The 24117-nt window shown below is 39.4% G+C and overlaps 1 protein-coding gene across 1 annotated transcript; it reads right to left on the reverse strand.

Annotated features, from left to right (window-relative positions):
- Positions 1-689: 689 nt before the first annotated feature.
- On the reverse strand, positions 690-23277 carry SLC38A4 (solute carrier family 38 member 4). Its single transcript, XM_015628994.2, has 16 exons — positions 23171-23277; positions 19177-19407; positions 18317-18407; positions 16836-16951; positions 13790-13863; positions 13554-13646; positions 11955-12036; positions 11781-11863; positions 11613-11671; positions 10970-11248; positions 10781-10860; positions 9592-9692; positions 8486-8610; positions 5723-5867; positions 4661-4758; positions 690-3230 (listed from the first exon to the last, which is right to left on the reverse strand). Exons 2-16 carry the CDS (start codon positions 19293-19295, stop codon positions 3129-3131), a joined length of 1647 nt encoding a protein of 548 aa, XP_015484480.1. The 5' UTR covers positions 19296-19407; positions 23171-23277; the 3' UTR covers positions 690-3128.
- Positions 23278-24117: the final 840 nt, after the last annotated feature.

Below are 24117 nucleotides of genomic sequence, written 5' to 3' on the forward strand. Positions count from 1 at the left end.
TCATCAAGACACAGCAGAGCTGATGCTCTAGGGAATGAAGGCTGCCTAACTAGAAGGGAAGCAGAAATCAGGGGAGAGGTTTGTGGAATAGGTGCTGTGTATATGTCTGGGGCTGCAGTGCCTCCCTCTTTAGCGGGCAGGTTGCAAATGCTGGCTGGCTGTGGGCATGGTTCTCACATGAGCTCATTGATGTTGGAGCTGTGTGTAGCTCAGTATATTTTGGGCTATGAGTATACATCAGACAAGTATGTAACAGCGGGAAAACCTGCAGCTGCAATGATGGGAAGTATTTATACACAGTGGCACCATGTGGTGTGCTCCCCTATTCTATAGTCAGTGATATATATACTCCCATACTATATTTAGTTGCTCTACCCTGTGTCCCAGCTAATCCAAAGAATGAGGGCATTCAATATCTCACAGATTACCCCACTTTTAACACCAGCCATTCACCATACCCGATGACATCAATGCAGAGCCATGAATAGACAGAAAACAGGGAATGCCAAAGGCTATTGTATGAAGGAGCTGCCATCTTGCTCATCTGTGAATACATGGATACACAAATTTCTCTCTTAAAAGGGAATGAAGTTTTAGCAATACCTGTGTTAAGGCTGCCATCCTGACTCTGCTTGGTTTTCAAACTAAAATTCTTCTTCTGCTAGAACTAAAGAAGGTGAAGAATAATCTGCAGTCTTCAAAAAATCATTTATTATACATTAATGGATGGTCGAATAATAAAAATCCTCACCAAGACTGTTGTCAGCATTAAAAATGAATAAAAAACTCCAACATCCAACATTCGCAGCAGTGCTAATAGTTAGTGAGCAATACTGTCTTTAATCCCAGAGTTTGCAGCACCTGCATATCACTGTGACCAATATATTTTAACTCAAAAACTTGACATTTTACAGCCCCTCTACCTCTGTCTTTTTTTGCCATAAAAAGGCAGTGACTTATGCCATTGTTCCATAGTTCTGTTACTTTTCTTGAGGTCATCTATATATTTTCAGTGGAGTACAGGAATTCCTAAGTCTCTACACTCAGCTGTAATCACAATATGTGTTTTTACACTGAAGTAAAGATGCAGTTACAATTTCATATAACTCTCAGTAATGATAACAGGAAGAGAGGTATGGTGGTGTTTTACTATTAATTCTAGTCCATGCTGAAGGTTTCTTCAGTAATAAAGCAACATTTTTTTTGTATTAGTCTGCTTAAAATAGAGAAAAATATTATCGACACTGTTTTCTTTAAAAATTACAAAGCCAGACTTAACGTTCATGAGGAATTGTTATCCCGTATGTTAAGGACACAGTACTCAAGTGGGCAGATAATACTGCTCAGAAAGGTAGCATTTGACATGGAATATATATTTGATATTTCTTTCCAGCTAATCTGTAAGTGTACAAAAGATATACACATATAGACACACAAACAGAATTTGTGTGAAGGCAAGGTGAGAGCAGAGACAACTTTAGAGTGCTTCACAGCCTTCTGAATTCACAGGTGTGTACTCAACAGATTTCTAAGTCAGAAAATGAAAACTCCAATTACATGAGCTTGGATTTGTGTAAGTGTGGCAAACCCAACAGTTCCACCTTCCCACTCATTCTCTCTGCTGAGAGGAGTCAGCAAGATCTCTCTGGCTGATTTTCCTTGGTGTATGCAGAGAACATATGTAGTGAGTACTCCACAACACAGCCCAATTCATGATTTGACTGCTGATTAAGCATGAATATAACATGGAACGAAGCCCTTTTTTTCCTGTCTTGCACAGCTGTGTAGTATGATACACTTGAGATTGCCAGTAATGCTGTTAGCCTTGCATAACTTAACTAGACAGGATGTTGTTGAATGCTGATGAATGCATACAGCTATTGAGCATCTAATTCAAATTTGTGGTGTATAATGATAACACAAAACTTTAAGACATGCATTAAAAATTCTCAAGACAAAAACATCTCGAGATTTATTATAATGTAAGTAATAAACATATGAATGTGTTTTTACACAGGTAGATGTTAGGGCTTGCTACAGGTTTATTTCAACCACTGGTGAATAAAAATGAACCTTTTACAAACCCACCAATTCAATATGTTTCCTTCAAAACAATAAGTGTGTGGCTACGAAAACAGAGTGACACATTAAAAAAAAAATCAAAAATCATGTACCACAGGGTAACATTTTTATGACGAGAGGAAAACAAAAAATTATGTACATAAATACATATATTTTTATATATAGCAAATTACAGTTTCCTGCACTGAACATTTATCAAATACACAAGTACTGAACAATACTGGATAGGGTGCTTTGTCACACCTTGTGGTCTCCTTAAATTCTTGTGAAAGTGGAAGACAAGTTTTTATGGAGGATACAACTTGTTCAGTGATGTAAGCTCTCACAATAATTAAAAATTAAAGAACAAAAAAACCCCTACAGCAGAAATGACTGATATTTCCAGCACAGGCATCTTTAAAAACAAAATGAAAATACTCCACTGTTCTTCAAGCATGTGCTCCAACAGAGAATCAGAGAGCTTTATTCTGTACAACAGCTGGGTGACGAATCTGGGCAACAAATCTAACACTCATCTTTGTCCACTGGCTTGCCAAAGCCACTGTTTTTCTGATAGGCAGGTCAGTCAATCAGGCAGGGAGGAATCACCTTCCAGATCCCCTCCAGAAACCATACCCTTTCTCTTGGACCTGGGCAGCCACTCCCATGATCTTCAGATGGAAAACAAGGCACTGGCTGGTTTCTGGCCATTACCTTTCCAAGGCTCTAGGAACTGCGGTTACATCATGGGAGATTTTGAAGGGGGTGACACCAAGCTATTTTTGAGGATTATGTACAAAGTTATTTTGGTTTTGAAAACAGAATGGATTCACACCACACTTTTCATTTCACCTGGCCAGAAATGCTAAGCTCAGATTCCTAATGCATAAATAACTATCCTTATTGACAAGGATGTTGTAGACTCCATTGGGTTCTTGTGACCTTACCAGAAACTGTCTTCAAAGTACTGCAGTTACTAGCTAGGAATAACAATCCCATTTAGATGTTCTTCAGAGCACACAATACAAATATTTATATTATAAAAGGCAGTGGGTTGTCTTCACAGGTTAATGATGTCTTGAACTTGGGGGATTGTAAATCCAGTCCATTACAATAAGAGTCATACTCACAATCATGAAGATTATGCCAGCTATGAGGAAAATAAGAGCCTGCAATTGGAAAATGAAATTCAATTAATAAAGCAAGTGACTGAGCAGGTGGTAGCTCACTGATTGCCCCACTGGATTTACATTAGTGTAATCCTCATGGCCTGAGTTTGGCTTATTCTGTGTGACTAAAGCCCAAGTAATGTTGTACAGGGATAAAAGAATCAAAGTTCATTCTGTGTGAATTTCAGTTCAAGAGAGATGGACCTTACACAGCTAGATCTGAAAACAACCTACTTTGGTACTGTGAACAATAATAAAAAATATAACAAAAAACCAATTTTGTTTTTTTATCTTTAAAAAATGACCAATTTTCAGTCCATGAACATAGTCTCTGACATTAAGAACAACTTCAGAGTTAATCTGCTTAATCCTTATTAGACAAACAGGTAAGCCCATATCTCTTATCTGACAGTATTTCTGTATACATTCAAGTGATTCAGATGCTTGTAGTCACCCTTTGCTTTAGTGGAGCTTTAGTTTGCCATAATCTGTCCATACTTAATAATCCTCTGTCTTGTGAAACAAAGATGAATATTGTATGTGATTTCAGTGCAGTGTGAATTTCTAGATGTGCCTAAAACATCAACATGAAGAGTCAACAAAGACACATGAAAAAATATTCATAGTCTCTCTACTCTAACAGCTACAAAAGACACTATAGAAATAATTTCATCATAATACATTTCTTTTACACTCAAAGTATGTATCAGTTAACTCACATAACTTTTGTGAGTGTATATATATATATATATATAGATGTATATATACCCATCTGCTTACATTATGTGAAATATATATATATATTTCATCAATAACTTTACTAATTACATTTTCAAAGAACATTTCCTCCATGATAGTTAAATGTGCAGACAGTTATTGATGTTTGGGATGAAAGGTATTGCAGTGGCAGTCCAGCATGACATACGGACACATGCTGTGCATAAATGATAGACTGTCATATATGTATCGTATAGGTGTGTGGACCTATCTCAGAGAAGAACTCACTATCACTGATTTATCTCTGCAGTACCACTTCCTTCTTAACCTTGACCTCAAATCTTCCTGTTAATCCACAGCTGGTCTTCTAGCATGAACCAACAGCTTCTTATAGACTGTCTTGGCTCTATTTATGCAAATGCAGGTGTTAATTGGAGTTTAGATTGGATTAAGTAAGTCCCTTTCTATAGAGGTTTAAGACACTTTTTATCCTAAACACGTAGGATATTGTCAGGAGCAGTAGGGCACTAAAGGCTTTGTCTTGAGAAGCCTTAGATGAATCCTACTGCCCAAATTGTATTTTGAGTGAGACACTACCATTTAGGAGCAAGTGCCAAATGTTGCAAGTCAAAGGTCTGAGTAATAGTGAAGAGCAGAGGTCACTCTCCACACCCTCCCACCCTTCCTTTTGCAACTGCCCCCAGTCCTCTTACCCCAATCTTCTGGGGAGACCTCAGGGGTTCCTTCTTAACAATTCGCAGGTAGAAGGCACCAGGAAGGATGAAAATCAACATTGTAGCAGAAGAGGCTCCTGGAAGAGAGAGCAGAGCTGAGTGCTGCACCATTTGACAGAAAAGCAGAGTGGTGCACCTGCAAGAGAGAGCCTGTGAGGAGGCAGTTTCCATTCTGAGACCAGCTGTACAAAGGGCTCTCTGTGTAGACAGCATTCATGGAGAGCTGTCCAAACACTTATTTGGGTGCTTGGAGCCCGAAAAGACACTTGTTCCTGGGAGGGTTTTTTCCAAGTGGTGTGGCTGCCTGTGGTGGAGATGTCTGCACGTCCATGCTTGGTGAAGCAAGGACAAATAGACATTCCCAGGGTGGGATGACTCTGGAAAGCAGGTATTGAAAAGAGAGTGGATGATCTGTGCCTAAAAAGTGCCTACTCCTCTCTGCTCAGCAGAATCTAGCATGAAGCCCTGGGTACAAAAGGCAGGGAGGAGCACACCAGCTGCAGAACCCCCATGGAGGGAAAGATGCCTTTCTCAAGGGCATCTGCATCCCTGAGTCCTCAAGCACTTCAGAGCATGGAGGCTCTTCATGGACCTCTTTGGTCAGTGGCCAAAACTGACCAAAAGAAAGTAGTAGGGAGAGAACTGTTAATGTCAGAAGAAATGTGTCACTTTTCTTCTTTTTATAGCACAATAGTTTGGAAGTCAACACATTTTTTCATGCTATAGGTGCTTGAAAACCGAAGGTGATTTTCCTCTCCTCCACATATATTTAATTCCCTTTTTGTCAAAATGGGAATTCCTTACCAGTTTTTATATAGGGTTATTGAATTCCTTGTGCCTCATGCAAAATAACAACAAAGCTAAGTAGCCTGTAGCTTTGTCTGTCAGCTGTTTGGAAATCCCCTATAACTTCAATCTATGTTCATATTACTCTACTGTAACACCCAAGCAGAGATTGACCTTCAGTCCATAAATGTAAATATGTTGTAGAAAGGATAAAAGCGCGATAACAAGCCAACAAAAAGTATTTATGAAACCTACCGATAAATCCAAAAATGTCTTTAATAGTTGGGACAAAAATTACAAGCAGATTATTAAAAGCCAAAATTACTGCTGCAATCAGGAAATGTCTTATCCAGCTGAACGGCCTTTTCGGAAACAGCAACGCACTAATAGATGAACGGATCTGCAAGATGAGAAACAGCAGGGAAAGTAAAACAACAATTTATCTTTGCTGTCACTTAAAAAAAATGATCTATATTAGTTACTTCTGCTGTGAGAAGTTCTGACTGAAAATATGTGTTTTCAGTCTTTGATTCCCATAATGTAATCTCACTCTGATGTAGGTTTTTGAGAACTAGGTTCACAGTTTAATGCAGAAACACAAATATTTGCAGTGTAGGAGAAAGTCAAGTAAATAGGGTGTAAAATCAGGGACATGAAATCTGTTCAACTGAAAGATGCTTATATCAGCAAAAAAAATCCTCAAAGAACCCTCACTATAAGTACTAATCAGCAGGCAAAAAGAAGAGTATGTGTGAAATATGAATTGCTGTATTCCTGAACCTGACGAAAAGCCCACAAGAATTCTGTCATCTACTTTTCTGAGACATAGAGGAAGCTGTTTTGATTAATCATTAAATATATACATATACATATCTGAAAATAAAAGCATATTTTTCAATGCAACTTGGAAATTATAATCCTAAAACCTTTTGCAGAAGATCCTTTTTTGCTTCACTCACTTTCTCACACACCATGGATTTTTTTTTGCTTTTACAGCATAAAAGATGGTAAGTAGAAAAAAGGTCAAAAGCAAATCCATTTGGTGACTGGAGATAATGTTATTCTCAAGTACCACAATTAACTTAAAAGTTGATATTTAGAAACTGAAAAAAATATTTTTACACTCAAAAAAGCTCCAAATGCACTTCTGTTTGGTTATTTTAAGATAATATAAAACTGCCTCTGTGTGAGTTTGGCAGTTGAATAAATATATGGGGTTCTCTCAGTGTAGTAAACACCAAGAGTTTTGTTTTTCATGTTTTTCAGGTTGACATAAACTAATATTAGGAAGAGGGAGGCAGACTGAAAATATTTTGTCCAGTTTTTGAGTTGGTGTAAAACAGGTTTACTACAGAAAAAAACTTCTGCCTGCATTCCTGTGAATTTACTGTCAGCATATTGTGCATTATTCCTTTTCATGACACGGTCCTTAAAAAGAAGGTATCAAACTGAAGTTTTACAGTGACTTATGGTATGTAGATCTATACTTAATTTATTTTTTTTGGCAATGCAATTACTTTTTTTTAAAAAAATAAAAGACTGACTACTTTAAGAAAATACAAATGGGATGATTCATAAAAAAAAATAAATAGTTGATACGATTATACTGCTTATTTGAAGTAATAAGACCTGCTGAGCTGGTTGTCCTGATAGAATGTGTAAAGCTCTTTGATATTCTGGTTTCCAAGCAAATCGTATTTTCTCAGGAGTTCTTCTGATGGAACAATCAGTGCTGTGGTATGTAACTTCTAACTATTCAAATATAAAAGTGATTATACAGAAATCTAAAAACTCAAAATGCTACACCTGACAGACAGGCTTTTGCAATGCCATTAGCTTGTTTTCCCATGAAGACTGATCAATTTGTTAAGATTAATTTAAACATTTAGCCACTGGTTTGAACACGTTGTTTAACTTGATGTGTACTTGGTGTTTAAGCTTGACATTTAAGGCAGGGCACTGGAGCTCTCAGACTTGAGGGACTGACTACTCTGGGTGCTTTATACCTGAACTTTTAAATTTTTTATTTAGTAGACAACATTGAACAGTGATCACTGTTCTTAGGCATTTGTCAGCTGGCCTGGAAGCAGTACCTACGCAGAGCGTGTGCTGCATCCAGGACAAGGGAGCAGCAGGACCCCTGGGTTACTCAGATGGGAGTGCTTGGTGTGATGCAGTTTGCTGGGAGCCCTCCAGCAGCACGATGCTGGGCTTGTACATGCTGTACCAGTGACACACCAGCCTCCCAAAAGCAAGTGATGAGGATCAGCTATTTTCTCCTCTGCTGCATGGCAGCTCAGGGAAGACATGAGGCACAGTCTTACATATTCAGAAGCCTGGAGTTCTGCTCACTAGGGGAGATTGATCCCTGAGGAGGATCGGTCCCTCTGCAGAGCAATTTCTTTAGCTGTGCCTTTCTGTCTCTGCTACTGTGGTTCTTATGTTTTTTCCCAGTGAAGAGCACACAGAAGCTCCAAGTTTTGCTCAGATGACTGACTATTCAGCTCTTTCATGTCTTTTTTTCTGGCATTTAGTTTCCTCAGCTGTCCATAGACTCAAGCCTGTAAGGTGAGCACTCTGTCCCTGTACTTTGGCAGCCCAGTATGGGAGTCCTGCACAATGTGGGGCCTGAGTTCCATGTGCTTGTCCTAAGTTTGGATGCTATAGTAGGTGCCTTGTCTGTATTAGGAAATCTCATAAGTGGTTCCAGTATATCTCCAAGACTTTGGAATACTTAGCACTGCTCTGATAAATATAGTACAGAAAGAGCCAGAGAGAGACAGAGAAGTCATTCCTGATTTATTTATAAAGACTGATTTATTTCAGTCTTTCAAATTTTGCAACCCTAACTGCCTTAGGCCCATGCTCTGGTGAAACTGCATATGAGAGGAAAAAAAAAACCAAACCTCTCTAAATGAAAAGCTTGGGCTTACTTTTTTTCAGTGTTAAAATCTGTCTGTGCTGATCCCATTCAGTCACTGTATATGGGTTAGCCCTGATTTCAGCTCTGTTACTTACAGGGAAAAGGACAAGGGGCACGGTCAGGGTTACAGCCACCAGCACTGCCAGGCGCACTGACAGCAGAAGGGTGTCGAAGGTGTACACTTTAGTGTATGTATGAAGTAGCTCATCTTCAACTTCCCCTACGAAAAGGAAACAGAAAGGAGTTAAATCACTTAAGTGCTGCCTTGCACATTTAGAAGGATCTTTATACTGTAGCCAGAAAAGAGATAAGATTAACTTTATCCCAGCTGCTGTCATAAAATACATTAGATACAAGTTATGGGCTAGACATGAAAGAGGAATTTTCCCACTGTGACTGATACAAGTCCATCATTCAGAGATGATGAGAGTAATACAGCTCTAAGGTGATGCTTTGTACTCTAGTATCTTTGAGATGACTTTGAGAAAGTCATTAAGTGGATGTAGAACCTGAAGTAAAAATAATTTCCGAGACATGAAACAACTCACTGTACTGGTAACAGCTCCTTTTTACCTCTCCCAGATGTCCCAGCTCTCAAACAGAGCCCTCTTGCCCCAGTGATAGGGAGCAGATTGTGCTGTATCATTCATTTCTCTGCTGTATGGAGGAACTAACAAGGTAAAAAGAGGTGGCGTTTGCACAAAATGGTGTGCTAATAGAGGGACTACTCTGTTTGCCTATCAGTTAGTTTAGCTCATCCAGATTTTTTTTACACTAGAATGATTTGCACCTGTTTTTCAGCATAGATGAAACTGAACTAGTGGCGTCAGAGACAGATTGGATAGCACTTAATAGTGTCATGTAAAATTGTTTAGTGCTAGAGTATTTTTAGTACCCTCGGCCTTTGCCAAGAGTCAAGTTTTCAGCAGCTTCTTGTCCGAGTTCACAAAGTCAAGGAAACAAAACTAGTCCCCCTAGTAGGTGCCTCTGAATCTCTCACAGGTGAGGAACTCGTGGCCTGACAGTTGGATAAGTCCCACAGTTCATTCAGAATGTTACACACTGTATTATAATTGAATGTTACTTAATCTAGGATTCAGCCCCCAGAAAATGCATTAATACTTGAGTCTTTGTGATAGAACCAGATTGCCTGGAGTAAAAAGTGAGGGAAAAGTCTTCTGAGAACAGGGTTTTGACCTACCATAGAAGGTGAGGTATCCGAAGAGGGCAGCCAGAAGATACATGATAAGCATGCCAGTGATGGAGATATTTGAGACATTCTGCATCCGCTTTCGGGAGCGACTGAAGTACAAAAGAAAGAGAATGACAGTCCTATAAAGCCTCTATTTGTACAAGAAGTGCTCTGATGTGTCTTAGCTCTCTGACATTCCCTTGCTGGATAGTAAGTTCGTAGCAAATGTGTTGGTTACATAGAGCTCATGATACTTTACATCTCTGTGCAGAGTAGCACAGATTTATAAAATGTGTTCAAACTGTATTTCTAGTGCTTTCTCTGTGGCAACATAAAAATGTGCCACATTATTTTGTATATCATTATTTATTAAATGTCAATCTCAAGTGGTATATATCAGACTAAAAAAATGAAGGGACTAGAATTACAGGTCTGTTAATAATGATAGACAAGAGTTTTCAGCCATCTCTTTATGAACATACCCTTATATCTACATAGGGCTGTTCTGCAGGCTCAAGAACCCCTTGCAGATCACATTCTTTCTTCATAAATCCTTTGGTTAAAGAAAATCTTCATCTTATAGGACCTGCAAGCATTTTCCCAAGTCATACGAGAATTTTTATTGCTTCTGAGGTTAAACCTACTGAAATTGAAGGTAATGGTTCTTAGCCTCCTTGAGTTTTGCAACACACCCTCCTGTAATGCAGTTTTTGCTGTTCAACAAAATGCCTTCTATTAGCCCTTCCCAGCTATCAACTCTGTGCTGCTTTAAGCAAGTGTATTTGATTTTTGATGTTTGTAAAGCAAAACAGGCTGAGTGAGGAGACTAAGACACCCAAACCAATGGCATCCCAAGAAACTTTAAGAGTAAGCAGCAACTGACACAGAACACATTCAGGTAATATTAGAAACCACAATTAGCTGTTTTTAGTGCAACCAAGTTCCCCAGTGTACTTCAGATCATTTGAAGGGCTGTCCAGATTCTTCCTTTACTAAGTAATATTGATCAGAGGACAGTGGTTCTCTGTCACCGATATCTGACTAGAAGATCAAAGCACAGCTAAAATCTGCTTACTGTGGAAAACAATAAATCATTATCATGTGGGTGTTTACACACCAGCAATCAAGGGACAACATGTAGAAAGTGATCTTTATCAATGGTTAACTGGAAGTATCGGACAAAATTTAAGAACCTTACTCTTTGAGTTCACTGTATATTGGTAGCACCTCAGGGTGGCATACGAATGCAAATGCCAGGATGGGTATTGCATAGGCAGTCTGTAAAATAAAGCTCCCATTAGTAAGAATGGTCAGGGCTGCACCTCTGACTTTTGGCAGGCAGCAGTTAGCTGTGGTAAGAAGACAAATTCTACAGAATCTCCCTTACCCGTGAGTTGAACACAAAGTATTTTGGCTGGCACTTGTCACTATTGTCGCTGTGCGCTTCGTACTCTACACCGCTTTTCGGGGAGGTATCTTTTGGCTCCTCAAGGCTTGGGAAGTGCCCAGCTGTGTTATCCATCATGAAATTCACACCAGAGCTGAGTGACCCATTTGATAACATGACCAGGTGCATTGGCACTGTGCTATTGGTGGTGGTCCAGTTTTCAACCCCGTGGTCCATGATGGGAAGAGGACAAGGTATTTGGGATTTCTTGAAGATCACCTACAAAAAAAGTAGACAATGTTATCAGAAGAGTGTCACTATAGGAGGTTCCACACCTGTGGTATTCCAACAGCAGCATAAAAAGACACTGAGAAAGAGAGGAAGCTACCAATTCTGCTTCTTCTGCAAATATTTGTTGTTACTCTACCTCTGGTGTTTTCTTGCTTTATTTTTTATTCTCAGGTGTGTTTTAAACTGATTTTTTTTTTTATTCTGACTTCATTCAGAAATAGGATGTTGATTTGATTCACTTGCAGGGGCTATTCTAACATCCATATTAAATTGTCATAGTATGAAGTATAAAAGTGTTTAAGGTTTACAGAGTCTGTATTTGGCTGGAGACAATACCCAAACAGTCACCTACCACACTGACAAAGAAAACCATACACGTCAGCGAAAACCCACTCGTATAACCAAGATAACCTGTGCAGCAAGAAAAACAGAACAAAACAGAACAAAATGGTTCAGTTACATATAAATGCACAATCCTAACAGGAGTAAGAAATGAGCTTAAGCAGGGCATTAAGCTTACCTAAGCTTTTGAGGAGGGAGAGGGGAAGAATAATCACGACTGTTACAAGTATGACGAGGTAGTTCCCATTAAGGTACCATTCTCTAAAGAGGAAGAATAAAAATGAAAACAATCATCATTGACATCAAAGTGAAAATTTATCATCTTAGGTTCAGGCTGGGAAAAGGCACCTACCCAGAATTCTCCTCAAGTTTCATAAATGCTCTGATGACTTCAGGAAGTTCATATTTAATAATAAAGAGGTAGCTTGACATTGCTGGAAAAAAAAACCAAAGAAAACAAACACCTTCAGAGACAAATTGAGTTCCAAAAAAGAGAAAAGTTTTTGCTAAAGTAGATAAATGAGTTTTTTTTTTTAAATAACAGTGTAACTAACTAACTAACTAAATCCTTTGTATTGCTACGAGCATGACATCTAGCATTCTGCATTAGAATACAATACAGTTACCACTGAATTTATAGCATACTTAAATCACTCTTTAATTTTCCTTTTGCTTTTTTGTTATATATGCGGGTTTTTTTCAATGGATGCTATCCATACCCATTCTGTAATAACTTTACTTGTTACTACCTCAGGATCTCCTTAGCTACCTTATCCTTCCTACTTTTAATTTCCTTCTTCCAGTATCTTTCTGATATATAGAGAAATCAACTAGCTGTCAAGTTCCCTGATGTAAGAGTCGACTTCTCATTTAAAATGTGCTGCCAGAAATAATGCTTTTTTCATTTGTTTTACCTTTGTTACAGAGAGGTCTCTGGAGACCTATGGATCAATCCAGACAAGAGCTAGAGGAACAGCTATTCCTCTTTAATAGAGAAGCATACTTCATTTCTGAATTCAACAGATTTTATATCCAGGCTTGAGAAAGGGAAGGAATGCCATAGAATAACACCTTTTATGAACAAAATTAAAAAGTCTTTTGCAGTACAGAGATGTGAACTACCTCTGTTTGTGTAGCAAAGTTGCTATAACAGGACAGAATTCATCTATTGATGGAGATTGGCATATTTAATTTAAATTTCAGTTGCCTCTTAGGTACCAAAATACCTTAAGGAATCTGTAAAAAAATTACACTCCCTTTTGCTTTCTGACCTGGTGTTCCTCAGCTTCCTAAAAGGCTTCTTCCAGGATAGTAAAGGAAAAAAGCTTTGTTGAATGACTGTACAGTCTATCTCTACTGTTTATATTGGTAAGTCTCCTGTTCTGTGAGGATGGAGGTTACTTGACAGATATTTCACAGGAAGTTTCTTTGTGGATGAGTACATTCAAAAATTACATTCAAAAATTACTTTAAGCACACATTATAGGAATAACACAACCCAACTGTTATTTGAAGGAGAGAATTCAGATGAAAAATGAACTACTGAAGAGCATTTTATGGAGAAGTCAGAACCCTGTGCTGCTCCTTTTAGGTCAAACTAATCTTTTCTAAGTTGAAGCAGATGCTTTAGCTAGATGCTAGGAACAGTCTGAGCCATACTCAATTAAGAGAATGGCCAGTTGCTTGAGGACAGTCAGTCAGTCCACTTTAGCCATCATTGAAGCCTCTTCACTGGCCATGGAGAGATCCCAGGCAGCTGTCTTTCATCATACACAGAAGTGTCAGGTAGCTGAAAAAAGTGAGATGAATTCCTCATATCCTTCATCTTTACAATACAATGTATACTGTGTCTGGCTCATCTTTGATGCCATTTAACCAGACAGAGGAGAGAAAGAAATCACTTGTGTTCTGTAGGAAGAGCATTGGAATCTGGAAAACTCTCATCTCTTACCTCCAATATTCTGCATTGTGACTGAAATGAAAACACCACACTTCCCAGGCCAGCCAAATGCTTTTGCTCCCAGTTTTTCATATATTAACGATCCTGAAAAAAAACCCAAACAAAACCAAAACCAAAAAAGAAACGTGGGCCTCTACATTGGACATATTTGATAAATTGTATCAATTGTATTCCAAAGTAAAATACATGCATGCAATACAGACTCTCTTTCAATCACAGCCTCCTACCTCCTTCTTTAGATATCTTCAGTAAAAGGTGGACCGAGTAGAGTGACAATATTGCTACGCTGAGCAGCAAAACTCTGCAAGGCAAAGCAGAAATCAGAATCCTAAGCAGGACATTAGAGACACTCGGTGGATTTGAACATACGCTTGTTCGTTGTCATGAAGTTCAAGTAGTAAATAGTTTTTAGCAAGTTTATTCTTTGGTCTCCCAGTGCTAAATGCAGAGCTAAGTGCCAGCTGTAGCTTACTTGTGAGTACAGTTGCACTTTATACACTCTAAAAGTTCCTGAAGGCTTGTTTAAGTCCAGTAAGAGCCAGTTCTATGCTAGTCCACAAGGACAGAATCTTATATCTTAACAAGACATGATTCCACTAAAGTAAGCAAATTTCTATGCAAGAATCTTGTCTTTGGACTCTCACCTGCCCACTGACCTCTCATTTCCAAATCTGTCTTTAATCAGAACTGTCAAAAAAACCCCACAAATATGAAGCCCCAAAACCAAATTGTGACTGGGACAACTTCCATGCTACCTCTTGTCTGGCTACTATATTTGACTTCTGCCATATCACTGTGCAGGTTAGTTGCCTGCTGTGTAAGTACATTAGAAATCTTGCATAATGTTAAAGCACAACACTGAAAAGCCTGCTCTTGGAGCACTGGTAGCTCGTAGTCCTGGTCTTCTTGAACGTACCACTACCTGATTTCAGTAATTCTGATTACTGCCATGTTCCTTCCACACAACAGGTGCCTCCTATGTGATTTCAGCTATCTCCCTCTTGTAAACTGCTTGTGAAAAATGTATCTTTGTATGACATTTTCAGGGCACAGCACTGTGGGCAGCACATCTTATTACCATAACCATCTTATCATCAGCCTGCCCAGGTGCTGGTGAGGAAGAGAATGCAATGATAACATGACAGAGATAGAAAATATGGATGCACTTTATCCCATGGCTGAGCAGAAGGTTGTGCCTGCACAGTCCACTCCACTGAGCACGTGGTTTGGTAGATATAGGAGACACTGACAGCCAAGTTTGTAAATGATTACGGTCTAGGAGCAGAGGGGCTGGGAGATTACCACCAGACCATCAATTTCCTCTGAAGTTTTCCCATTCAAGAGAGACAGTGTTACCACCTTCGTATGGGCAGGGCTGTCTCCTTTTGTGGGCTCATGCAATACAGTAAGGGGGGATCATGTCTGAGGTGACAGTGCATCCTGCTGAGGTGGCACCCTCCCTGATCAGGGGTGCCCATACAGCTGCTGGTCAGAGACATGACCTCCGTGTCCTGACACATGAGGTGGGATAAACCAAAGTCCTCCTGGTTGCACTTGCTAAATCATGCTGGGCAGCAGAAGTGTTCCTGTGGTGCAGGTTCTGTGCCACTGTAAACCTCCCTTGTGGGAAGGATGCAATAGGAACTTTTGGGGAACTTCTGAGTTTTATGAGCCTTCTATTTGCCTTTACCCTGTAGAACACCTTCCAGCATGAAAGCACTTGGGCAACATGAGAACAGTAAATTACAAAAAAATAGACGATGCTGCCAGCATAATCTAAATTAGAATTCATTTCCAATAGTTTCCATTTAGTAGACGGGATATTTCTGTCCCACTAACACTAACATCATGATATGTGAAAACAGAGGAACTTCAGACAAGTAGATAACTGCTGTGGCGGTAACAATATTATCTACACACAAGTCTGTACTTTTAAATAAAACTTTCTTCCAGAAGAGAGAATGTTCTCATGCAGGAAGTATGGAAATAGCATAGTAAAGAAAGTGAGGTACCTTTTTTTTTTTGCTTTAGCATTACTCCCTACTTTAGCACTGCCAACAGAGCTGATGTTATTAGACTTGTATGAGAATTTTTAGCCACCAGTCTGTATAAGCAGAGTTTCAAAATAAAGATATTATAAAGGTAATATTTTTCCTGTTAGTGAGGCTTAACATATCACAGTTTTCTTTCCAGTGATTATTTATGAATATAGCAGTTAGTACAAGTTCTCAGAGAAAGTTGCAGGAGAAAAAAATCCTACATTTTTTTGACGCTGAAAATTTTGTCAATTTAAGAACTGGCTTCCATTTTTTGCTCTGCAAATACTATATCTAAACCAGTTGAGTGCAGGTGTTATGAAGCGTTTATACAGAACAGCATTTGAATCTACAATTAACTTTCAGTTAAAAATTACTTTGGCAAAACAGGAGATGTTTCTTAGCAACTGGAAGCCACATGTAACATTTCAAATGCTGTTGCTGTCATATTTACACAGTCCTCACACGCAAGAAACTCTATAAAAACATGCTAGATTTCAGTAATGTCAAAAGATGGCTTATTGTCACGCAGTAATATCATGGTTTATTCCAGTCTCATGGGAGGTTAAATGAAGGCTTCAGTTAAAATCAGTTAATAAAAACACTCCCCAAATTTATTTTTGATACAGTTTGTATCATTAAGAGGAGCTGGATGTTAGCCATCAATTGAAAAACTTCCCATGGCTCTATGTTACTGTCTCTTGAAACCCATTCTGTGTGGGTACTTTCTGTCAGTCACAGACCAATGCTGTCCTTTGTGCACATTGGGTACAGACAGACTTGAAGCAACAGCTTTAATCTGTGAATGCCTTTGCACTCAAAGCATGTTGCCATTTCAGATTATATCGAATACTCTTCTTCCATTTCTACATAGTGGTTAGATAATTGGGGTGATGCAAACATATTTATGTGTGGTTTAATTCTCTTGATGGATTTCCATAATCAACTGGCAAGATCAACCTTGTTTTAGGACCAGCATGCTGTTCTTCTGTTTTTTGATTGCACAGTATCAATTCACAGTTGTATTACTAACACAAAAGATGTCTAAAATATTAAAAAATAAAAGGATTTTCAGCAGTGGATGGTTCCTTGTGGTAAAGCTGGAGTGCTTTCATTACAGAGGATCTTACAAGAATCTTCAGCTAACAAATCAAGCTTAACATTCCTCTCTAACCATAAAAACTTCAGCTCCAGCCCCTTGCTTATATTCTATTTGCTTCTTTTTTTATGTACTTACATGAAAAGGATAATTCCTGTGTTGGCCATGGCATAGGAGAGCCCTAAGATGCCGCTGCCCATAATGGCATTGCTGAGGTTGAACGAGGACATTCCAAAGGAAGTTCTGCCACTGTGCTGTTGGGCACAAGAACAGAAAATGGCAATTCATTTGTGTTTCACTGAGCATGGCTGGCTTATTATCCTCATTGCTGTATTCCCTGTACTGCTCCCTTGATCCCTAGAGGTGCAGCTTTTTCAAGGTTCCCAAGCCCAGAGGCGCTTGCCACCAGAGTATCTTAACCCCCAAAGAGAGCTGTGCTGGTAGTGTTTGCCTCTTCCCACTCCTTCATTCTCAGTGAGGAGAAGGTTTACATTCCTGAGAGGTGACTGAGGTGACACAGTTACACTGGCTGTATGTACACTGTATGTACTGTATGTACACTGGCCAGCCTCTATGGAAATTCATGCTGTTATCAAATAGACTTCTCAGTTATTGATTTTTAAATTAAAAAAAAAAAAATAAAAAGAAATGAATACAACAGATTATTGAATTTGTCTCCAAGTAGATTGTGCTTTTTTCTTTGGGGAACTAAAAATGTGTCTGGGGGGGGAAAGAAAGGAGAGCTGTGTGGCTAGGACAGGAAGCAGAAGAATGGAAGAGGACAAAACCTAGGAGAGAGGAGATGGTGTGTGAGTTACAACTGACACCAAGTGGAAAAGAAAATGAAACATGGCTCTTAGTTTTAGTTTACAATCACAAATAATATTTTTGATTTTTCCTTGATAAAATCTACAACACAACTGATAAAATAATGCCTTTCATTTCATCAAATTCACTAAAAATTGAGTAACATTAAATCCTCAGCAGAAAGAGATCCACATGCACGCCCCAGGAACTGGTGCCACGCTTTTGCTTGCATGTGGAGTTGTCTAGAGAGTTGGTGGTATGCTGACCATGCAATGCTCAGCATCATAAAGCCAAAACAATAATGCCCTTTCTTTAAAGAAATGCAGCTGTATGTAGATTAATTTCTGATGCTGGAACATCATCACTGATGCTGGAAACTACAAATTCAAGCTTGTATGCACTAAGGCACAGATCTACCCGGCTGTAAGAACAGCAAAGTCCTTCTGAGCCCAATGTCCTGTCAGGAAAATGGGTGCAATCCCACTCTGTCTACCCATCTCAGCTGAGATTACATGGAGGTGTTACTGAAGTTAAAGTGTGCCCTGAGAAATTTTTCTGATCACTTGTGAAGGAAAGACTCAGTTTTACTTGTAAGACAGCAGAAGGGGTTTGCTGCACTAACTGTTAGAAAATGTGTTTATTCTTTGAAAGCCAAGATTATGCTGGCCAAGCTCCAGAGTAATTTTACTTACTGACACTTTTAGAAAAAATTCAGGTCAATCAGATCTACTTTGGAATCAATCATCATTCATTCATTCATTCATTCATTCACTCATTCATTCATTCATTCATTCATAACAAGTAAAACTTACATATTCTTCATTATAGTCTTCCAATTTCTTTTTATCCAGATAGCCATTTGTAAGGAACTTCTGACTTTCTGCATCATCACTAGCAAAGGGACTGAACACAAAGAAAAATAAGAAAACATTAGATAAAGCTCATGACACATTTTATTTGATTAGTGCCTTTTGTCATCAGTGGAAACTTTCCTTTGACATTGCTATGAATATTTAAAAATCCTTCAGAAAAAAGCTCTGTTCTCCTGCAAAGTTCTCATCTCCAATGGCACATTTAGTAGATCTTTGCTTTGATTTGAAATTTAGTTTTAGGCCCAGTAATCTTCAAATTCCATTTGTTTGCAGATGTTGGAAAGCAGATCCGTACTGCCAGTAACACGTTAAAACTGAATACATACTTCATGTCTGGGGAACAAAGGGCCTTGCCGTGTTGGAGATACGTGCTGCAAGGTGCAGGAAGCTGAGAGCTAGAGACTGATGGCTGGTTTTGAGACATCTTTTTCCAGCCACACAGGTGTTAGTGTTACAGTGGGTTCTGTTGGTTGTCCCTGCTGCCCTCCATACCTTGCCCCGGGGAGCATTCCCCCTCATGCTCAGGCTGAACTGCTCTGAGAGTGCATTAATTTACACATGCACTATCCCACTGGAGTAGCTGGAAATTGCCAAGGGGTGCTCTGTGCTGGGAGCCTGCAGGTGCCTGTCCAGGTGGTGGCAGGCAAGGGGGGACCTGGGCTGCCTTGCTGTTCCAGGCACACTGTCCTCCAGAGCGCAGAGCAGGGACGGTCAGGCTCTGGGAAAACTTCCCAGATGCCGTTAGTGAAGATAGTTTATTGATTCCTGTTTTCTAGCCTTAGAGAAGACTAAATGCTTACCTGCTAATTGCAGCCTTTTCCGAATCAGCCGGCCCTGTGTAGTTGTCTTCGAGGCTTTCCCCACTGTTGCTCTGGTCATCAGGTTGGATGTTGACTTTTTGCAGCTCCATGCGGTCCATTAGGATGGTCAGCGCTTTCCAGCACACACACTCGCTTCTTCAGGGTAAACAGCACTGTGCCGTCTGCTTGCAGGTCCTCTCTATCATGCAGGCACTGCCAGAACACTCTGTTCTGCAAACAAAACACAACAGAACTCATTAGAGTTTTCTTCAAATTAGATAAACCAGTGTGAATTGTTTGGCTTGTGTTTGATCTTTGTAGTAGCATTAAGAGGGGAAACTGTTGTGGACTGGGAAAATTCTGGGCAAGCATAAAAGTCTCTTTATATGCCAGCACTTGGTTCCCCTGTCTCCCGTCAAATGGTAAAGGGTGCAGAGGCCAACAGATGCACAGTGGATATCCAGCATCTGGAAAAAATACAAAGCCAGCAGAAAATAATTTCCTGAACTGCTGCTTTTGAGTTCTAAGAGAGGGTGATGCAGAAATGCTTTCTGATAAAAACAAGAGTATAGCTGGCTTTCACATTTATTGTAAGACTAATGTTATCACAGATTTAAAAGTTTTGTAGGTTTGTCCCTTTCACTGGGATCTGACAGAGATGAGCATCTCTGTATGATCATTTTTTGATAACTAGGAGGTGCAATTCTGGAGGGCCAGTTGCTGTTTTTAAGTGTTTAATTGTTACTTGTCCCATCACTGGAAGCTCTGTCTCACACATGATTATTATGTAAATATTAGACTGATTATCTTTATCTCATGAGAAAAATTCTTGGCTTTTAAAAATCTTATGAATAAATGCTCAACTCTTTATTTCATGTATGGGCCAAATGAAACTGTATGACCCAAATCTGCAAAGAGAGCTTCACCTCTGGGATTTCAGCAGCTGTGTGCCACAGACTCATATGTAAATACACATGTGAATTCATTTATTATCATTTTCAAGAGGAAAACACTATGCAAAAAAATGTTGCAGTTCTACAATTCTTCTTTTTTCCCAAAGATATTCCTTGATGTATTCTATATTTCCATTCCACAGCTGAGGGGACACCAGTGAAGGGAGTGAGCAGAGAGCACATGCTTAGGGCCAGAGTTACAGTTTCCTGGCCATTTACCTACTGTCTTGAAATCAGGCACACTGGACAGATTCAAGACCATTTTCATAAATATGACATGCCAAATGCAGCTCGGTGCTCCATAATAAAAATATCAGAAAACACTGCAACAAATAATTTCTAAGTCTTGCAACACTAAATCTGTAATTATTTAATAGCCTTTCTCCTGGGTTTGCTTTTGTGGGTGTACAGGTCCAGCTCAATGACCAGACCTTCATTATCCCCTGGTAGTGATCATATGCTACCCTTAAGAACATCTACAAACATATCTGTAGTGGCAAGATGTCAGAGTGCATGCGTTTAAAATGCAAATATAAACTTTAAATACCAGTCCTGGAGGTTAAAATTGACTCCAGGCCAGAAATTAATGTGAAATTCCTTGCTTCTTACTAAAAGCATTCACCCAGACCAGATAACTGAAAAGGAGAAGCAATATCACAGTGCATTAAGAAGTTCCCTACCAGAGAGAGCGGCTGGCTTTAATTCTTTCTACTGCCTCACAGAGTGTTTGTGTGTGTGAGGGGATGAGTGACTCAGGGCAGAGCTGCTGGCACTCACATTCCAGCGCCTGGGGGACCCTGTCCACTCAGGATATGAATAACTCCATGAGATAAAAACCCAATAACACTCCCTCCTCACCCCTCCACCCCCAACAGAGCCCTAACAACTGTGGTTTCATTCACAGAACCATCTTCAAATGCAGACACTGCCCTGTCTGAGAAAGAGAGTTTTTCCAATTCTTGATGCTTATTTTTAATCTGTGGTGTCGAAGTCAGGCAAACAATTCTATCTGTGCTTATCCCTGTTCTGGTAAAGAGTAAAACCTCCCCTGTGTGCACTGCCTAACTGTTTTTGGAGAAATATATTTTCCAGAAGTGGCAGTCCAAAAAATACAGATCTTCAAAGAGATGGGAAATGGAGGAAAAGTAAACAAAATGTTGCCAGGAGTTAAGCCGCACAAAGATTAAGCTGAGGATGAAAGCTTGTGCAGCACAGCAAACAATTTGGAAAAATGGACTGAAAATACATGTTACAGCATAAGAATTATCTGGACATTGCCCTGTCAAACATTTACAGAAGTCATCCGATTTATGGACATCACCCCAAGAGGTTGTGGAATTACTGCATAAAACAGTGATTTTCTGTTTTATTTTATTGTTTTCAATCTGTGAATTCCTAAAAGTCTTCTGGTGACAGTACAAAGCCTTAGGTGGCATAATTAAGTCTGTCGAGAAGCTGCTTTCTTGCAGCTGTAACTTTTTAGGGAGAGGTTGGTAGAACTCCAGAGGTTTGCAAACCATAAGCAGAAAGCCATTGGCATAAACATGGGGAGAATGAGACCCATAAATGAGGCTTGCTATTAGATTTGAATCCTGCAAACACTAATAAACTGTGATTATGACCAACGGTGCCTTTGAACTTTGGTAGAACTTGGCAGAGCTAGTCCTTGGTGGCAATCCATATCTTCAGGTTCCTAGTGCTGCAGATACTGAGGTGTTTGGGAGCTGTACAGGCACTGGTAGCATGTTCTCCCCACAGGTAACATAGAAGAGGCAGAGCTGTCACTTCTTCACCTGAGGGGGACACGGTGTGACCCCGTACTTCTGGAGTCATTACAAGATATTTCAATAAAGGGGGATGCACGGGCATTGGGCGCTCAGTTTCACCCTCCAGGGGTTTGTGCTGCTCCTGGGGGCACGGCCAGGAACCAGGACAGGGATGGCATGAAAGCACAGCTACCAAGGTTGGGCAGGCCTGGGTCCTGCCAGAAGCTTTGCCTGTAATATTGGAGGAGAAACACCAAAGTTCATCTGCTTCAGCTTCCCTGGGATTTAATGCTTTCTGCTTCAGAGTTATGATTTTGATACCTAAACATAGAAGAGAAACCTCTTGGATTTCCAGCTTTCCTCACACTTGCCTTCAATAAAGTGATGGTTTTGCTGCCTCTTGTAGCATTTGGATGAACAGAAAAGATTTTTCCTGAAGTATAGTATTAAAATGGAAATATCCATTGAAAAAAAAAATTCACCTATTATTAGAGGACAGTTATTTATCTCTATAAAACTATTTTTCCTCTTCAAGTATAGGCTACTGCTCTGCATAATTTATTAAGTAATAGTTTTCAGCAATGATTCGGAAAATGATGAAATTTTTGGCATCTGATTTCACAATGTTATTGATTTCTGTCCAGTCTGCAGTTAGAACATTAGGCGAATGGACAACCACTGGACAAATAATGCCGGGTCATAGATATGACTAACACTTTCATGGGTTTTGCAATATCAATATTTGTAATCTCTGCCATGGTATCCAATTTAGCAGATTTTGCCAGATCCTTTGTCTTCATGACAGTGACTTTATAAAATTATTATCTATGTGGCTATTTCAAAATGAAATAAATGTTTCAGCTGTGAAATAAACAAATAAAATGCAAAGCCCACTTTCCCACATTAATTTGTTTAAAGAAATATTAGCCAAGTAACTCAAGAGACTGGAAAAAAAATTATTAGAAGATAGCCAAGGGCTGCAAAGGGAAGCAATCATTCATTTCTTAATTGACTGGGCAATTTTGAATACTTTTGCTGCTTCCATGGTTGCTTAGGTTTTGATTTTCTGTACAAAAGAGAAGACTACATTTCATTCCTGAAGAAATATCAGAGATATTTGCCAGCACAAATTACCATGTCAGTAAATCTTAAGGAGCCCATCCTTCATATTGTACTTACATTTACAGATTAATTAAATTTATAATTCCCAGTTTCTGAAGATGTGGCTAGTGTCTGAAATACATTGATAAAATTTTATAAAGAAAAGAAGTCTACCTCTGAGCTGAGCAGGTTCCTTTCCTCACTTGTTAGCCAGGTTATATCTTTTAGGAATTCCACCTGCAAGAAAAAGTTTACTCATATGCAACCTAGAGCAGTTGAACAGTGATTTAAAGACAAATGGGAGTGTATGGGATGAACCAATCAACAGCTGCTACACCCAACAACTCCCTTTGACAAACTTGCGTCAGCTCTTTTAAAAAAAAAAGGGGAAAAAAGTAGAAAGGTAAATCAGTTTATTGGAGCACACTGAGGGCAAACATCTCAGTTACCAGAGCTATTTGCTCTCTGAGCTTAGCCCTATTTCAAAATGCTTATCCTCAGAATGCTTCACCCAGGCTTGATCACACTTTCATTTGACAGTCTGGATTTTTGAATAATGCACATGCATTAAACTTGCAGTAGCACAATAACAATGAGCCTGGAAAATAAGTTCTGGGAGAAATACCTATTTGCTCCCACATTGATTTTATCTCTGTGACAACAGAGCTACATCTTGCAATGCCTCTCTGGACATGGTCCGAACTATGTGCTTTCAAAGGGGCTGTTTGACCTGTGCCTTAGTTTCCCAGTTGAAATATTTAATGTAATTTCAGCTGAGGAGATATATGTCCAGTGACAAATGTTATTCAGTGAATGGCAATATAGGCCTTTGCAGAAGTATTTTATTGTCTATGATGTGCCTGTTATACTGCAGAATTTACAGTAGAATTTTATCCAATTAAAACACACACAATTAAAACCCACAGTTAACTCTCGGCTCTCCCACCCATGTAGGCTTTGTGATTAAAGCCCTGAGACTGGCCTGACTGTGAAGGCAGGAGGGCAAGTGAGGGGATGTAATTTCTAATTCTTAGAGTTTCCTGTGGAGCACTCAGACTGCTTTAGCTCAGGCTGGGTGACAACCTGTGGGAACTCAACCCTGCTCCACTGTGACCAGGCCT

Source organism: Parus major, chromosome 1A, assembly GCF_001522545.3.
Source record: "Parus major isolate Abel chromosome 1A, Parus_major1.1, whole genome shotgun sequence".
NCBI classification, from domain to species: Eukaryota; Metazoa; Chordata; class Aves; order Passeriformes; family Paridae; genus Parus; species Parus major.

Coding starts and splice junctions, on each gene's coding strand:
- SLC38A4 (XM_015628994.2), bottom strand. CDS start 19,295: ATGGACCGCATGGAGCTGCAAAAAGTCAACATCCAACCTGATGACCAG. Junction 13,864..16,835: donor ACAGGAATTATCCTTTTCAT/GTAAGTACATAA, acceptor TTTGCCTTGCAG/AGTTTTGCTGCTCAGCGTAG. Junction 5,868..8,485: donor TGCCCCTTGTCCTTTTCCCT/GTAAGTAACAGA, acceptor CTCATCTTGCAG/ATCCGTTCATCTATTAGTGC.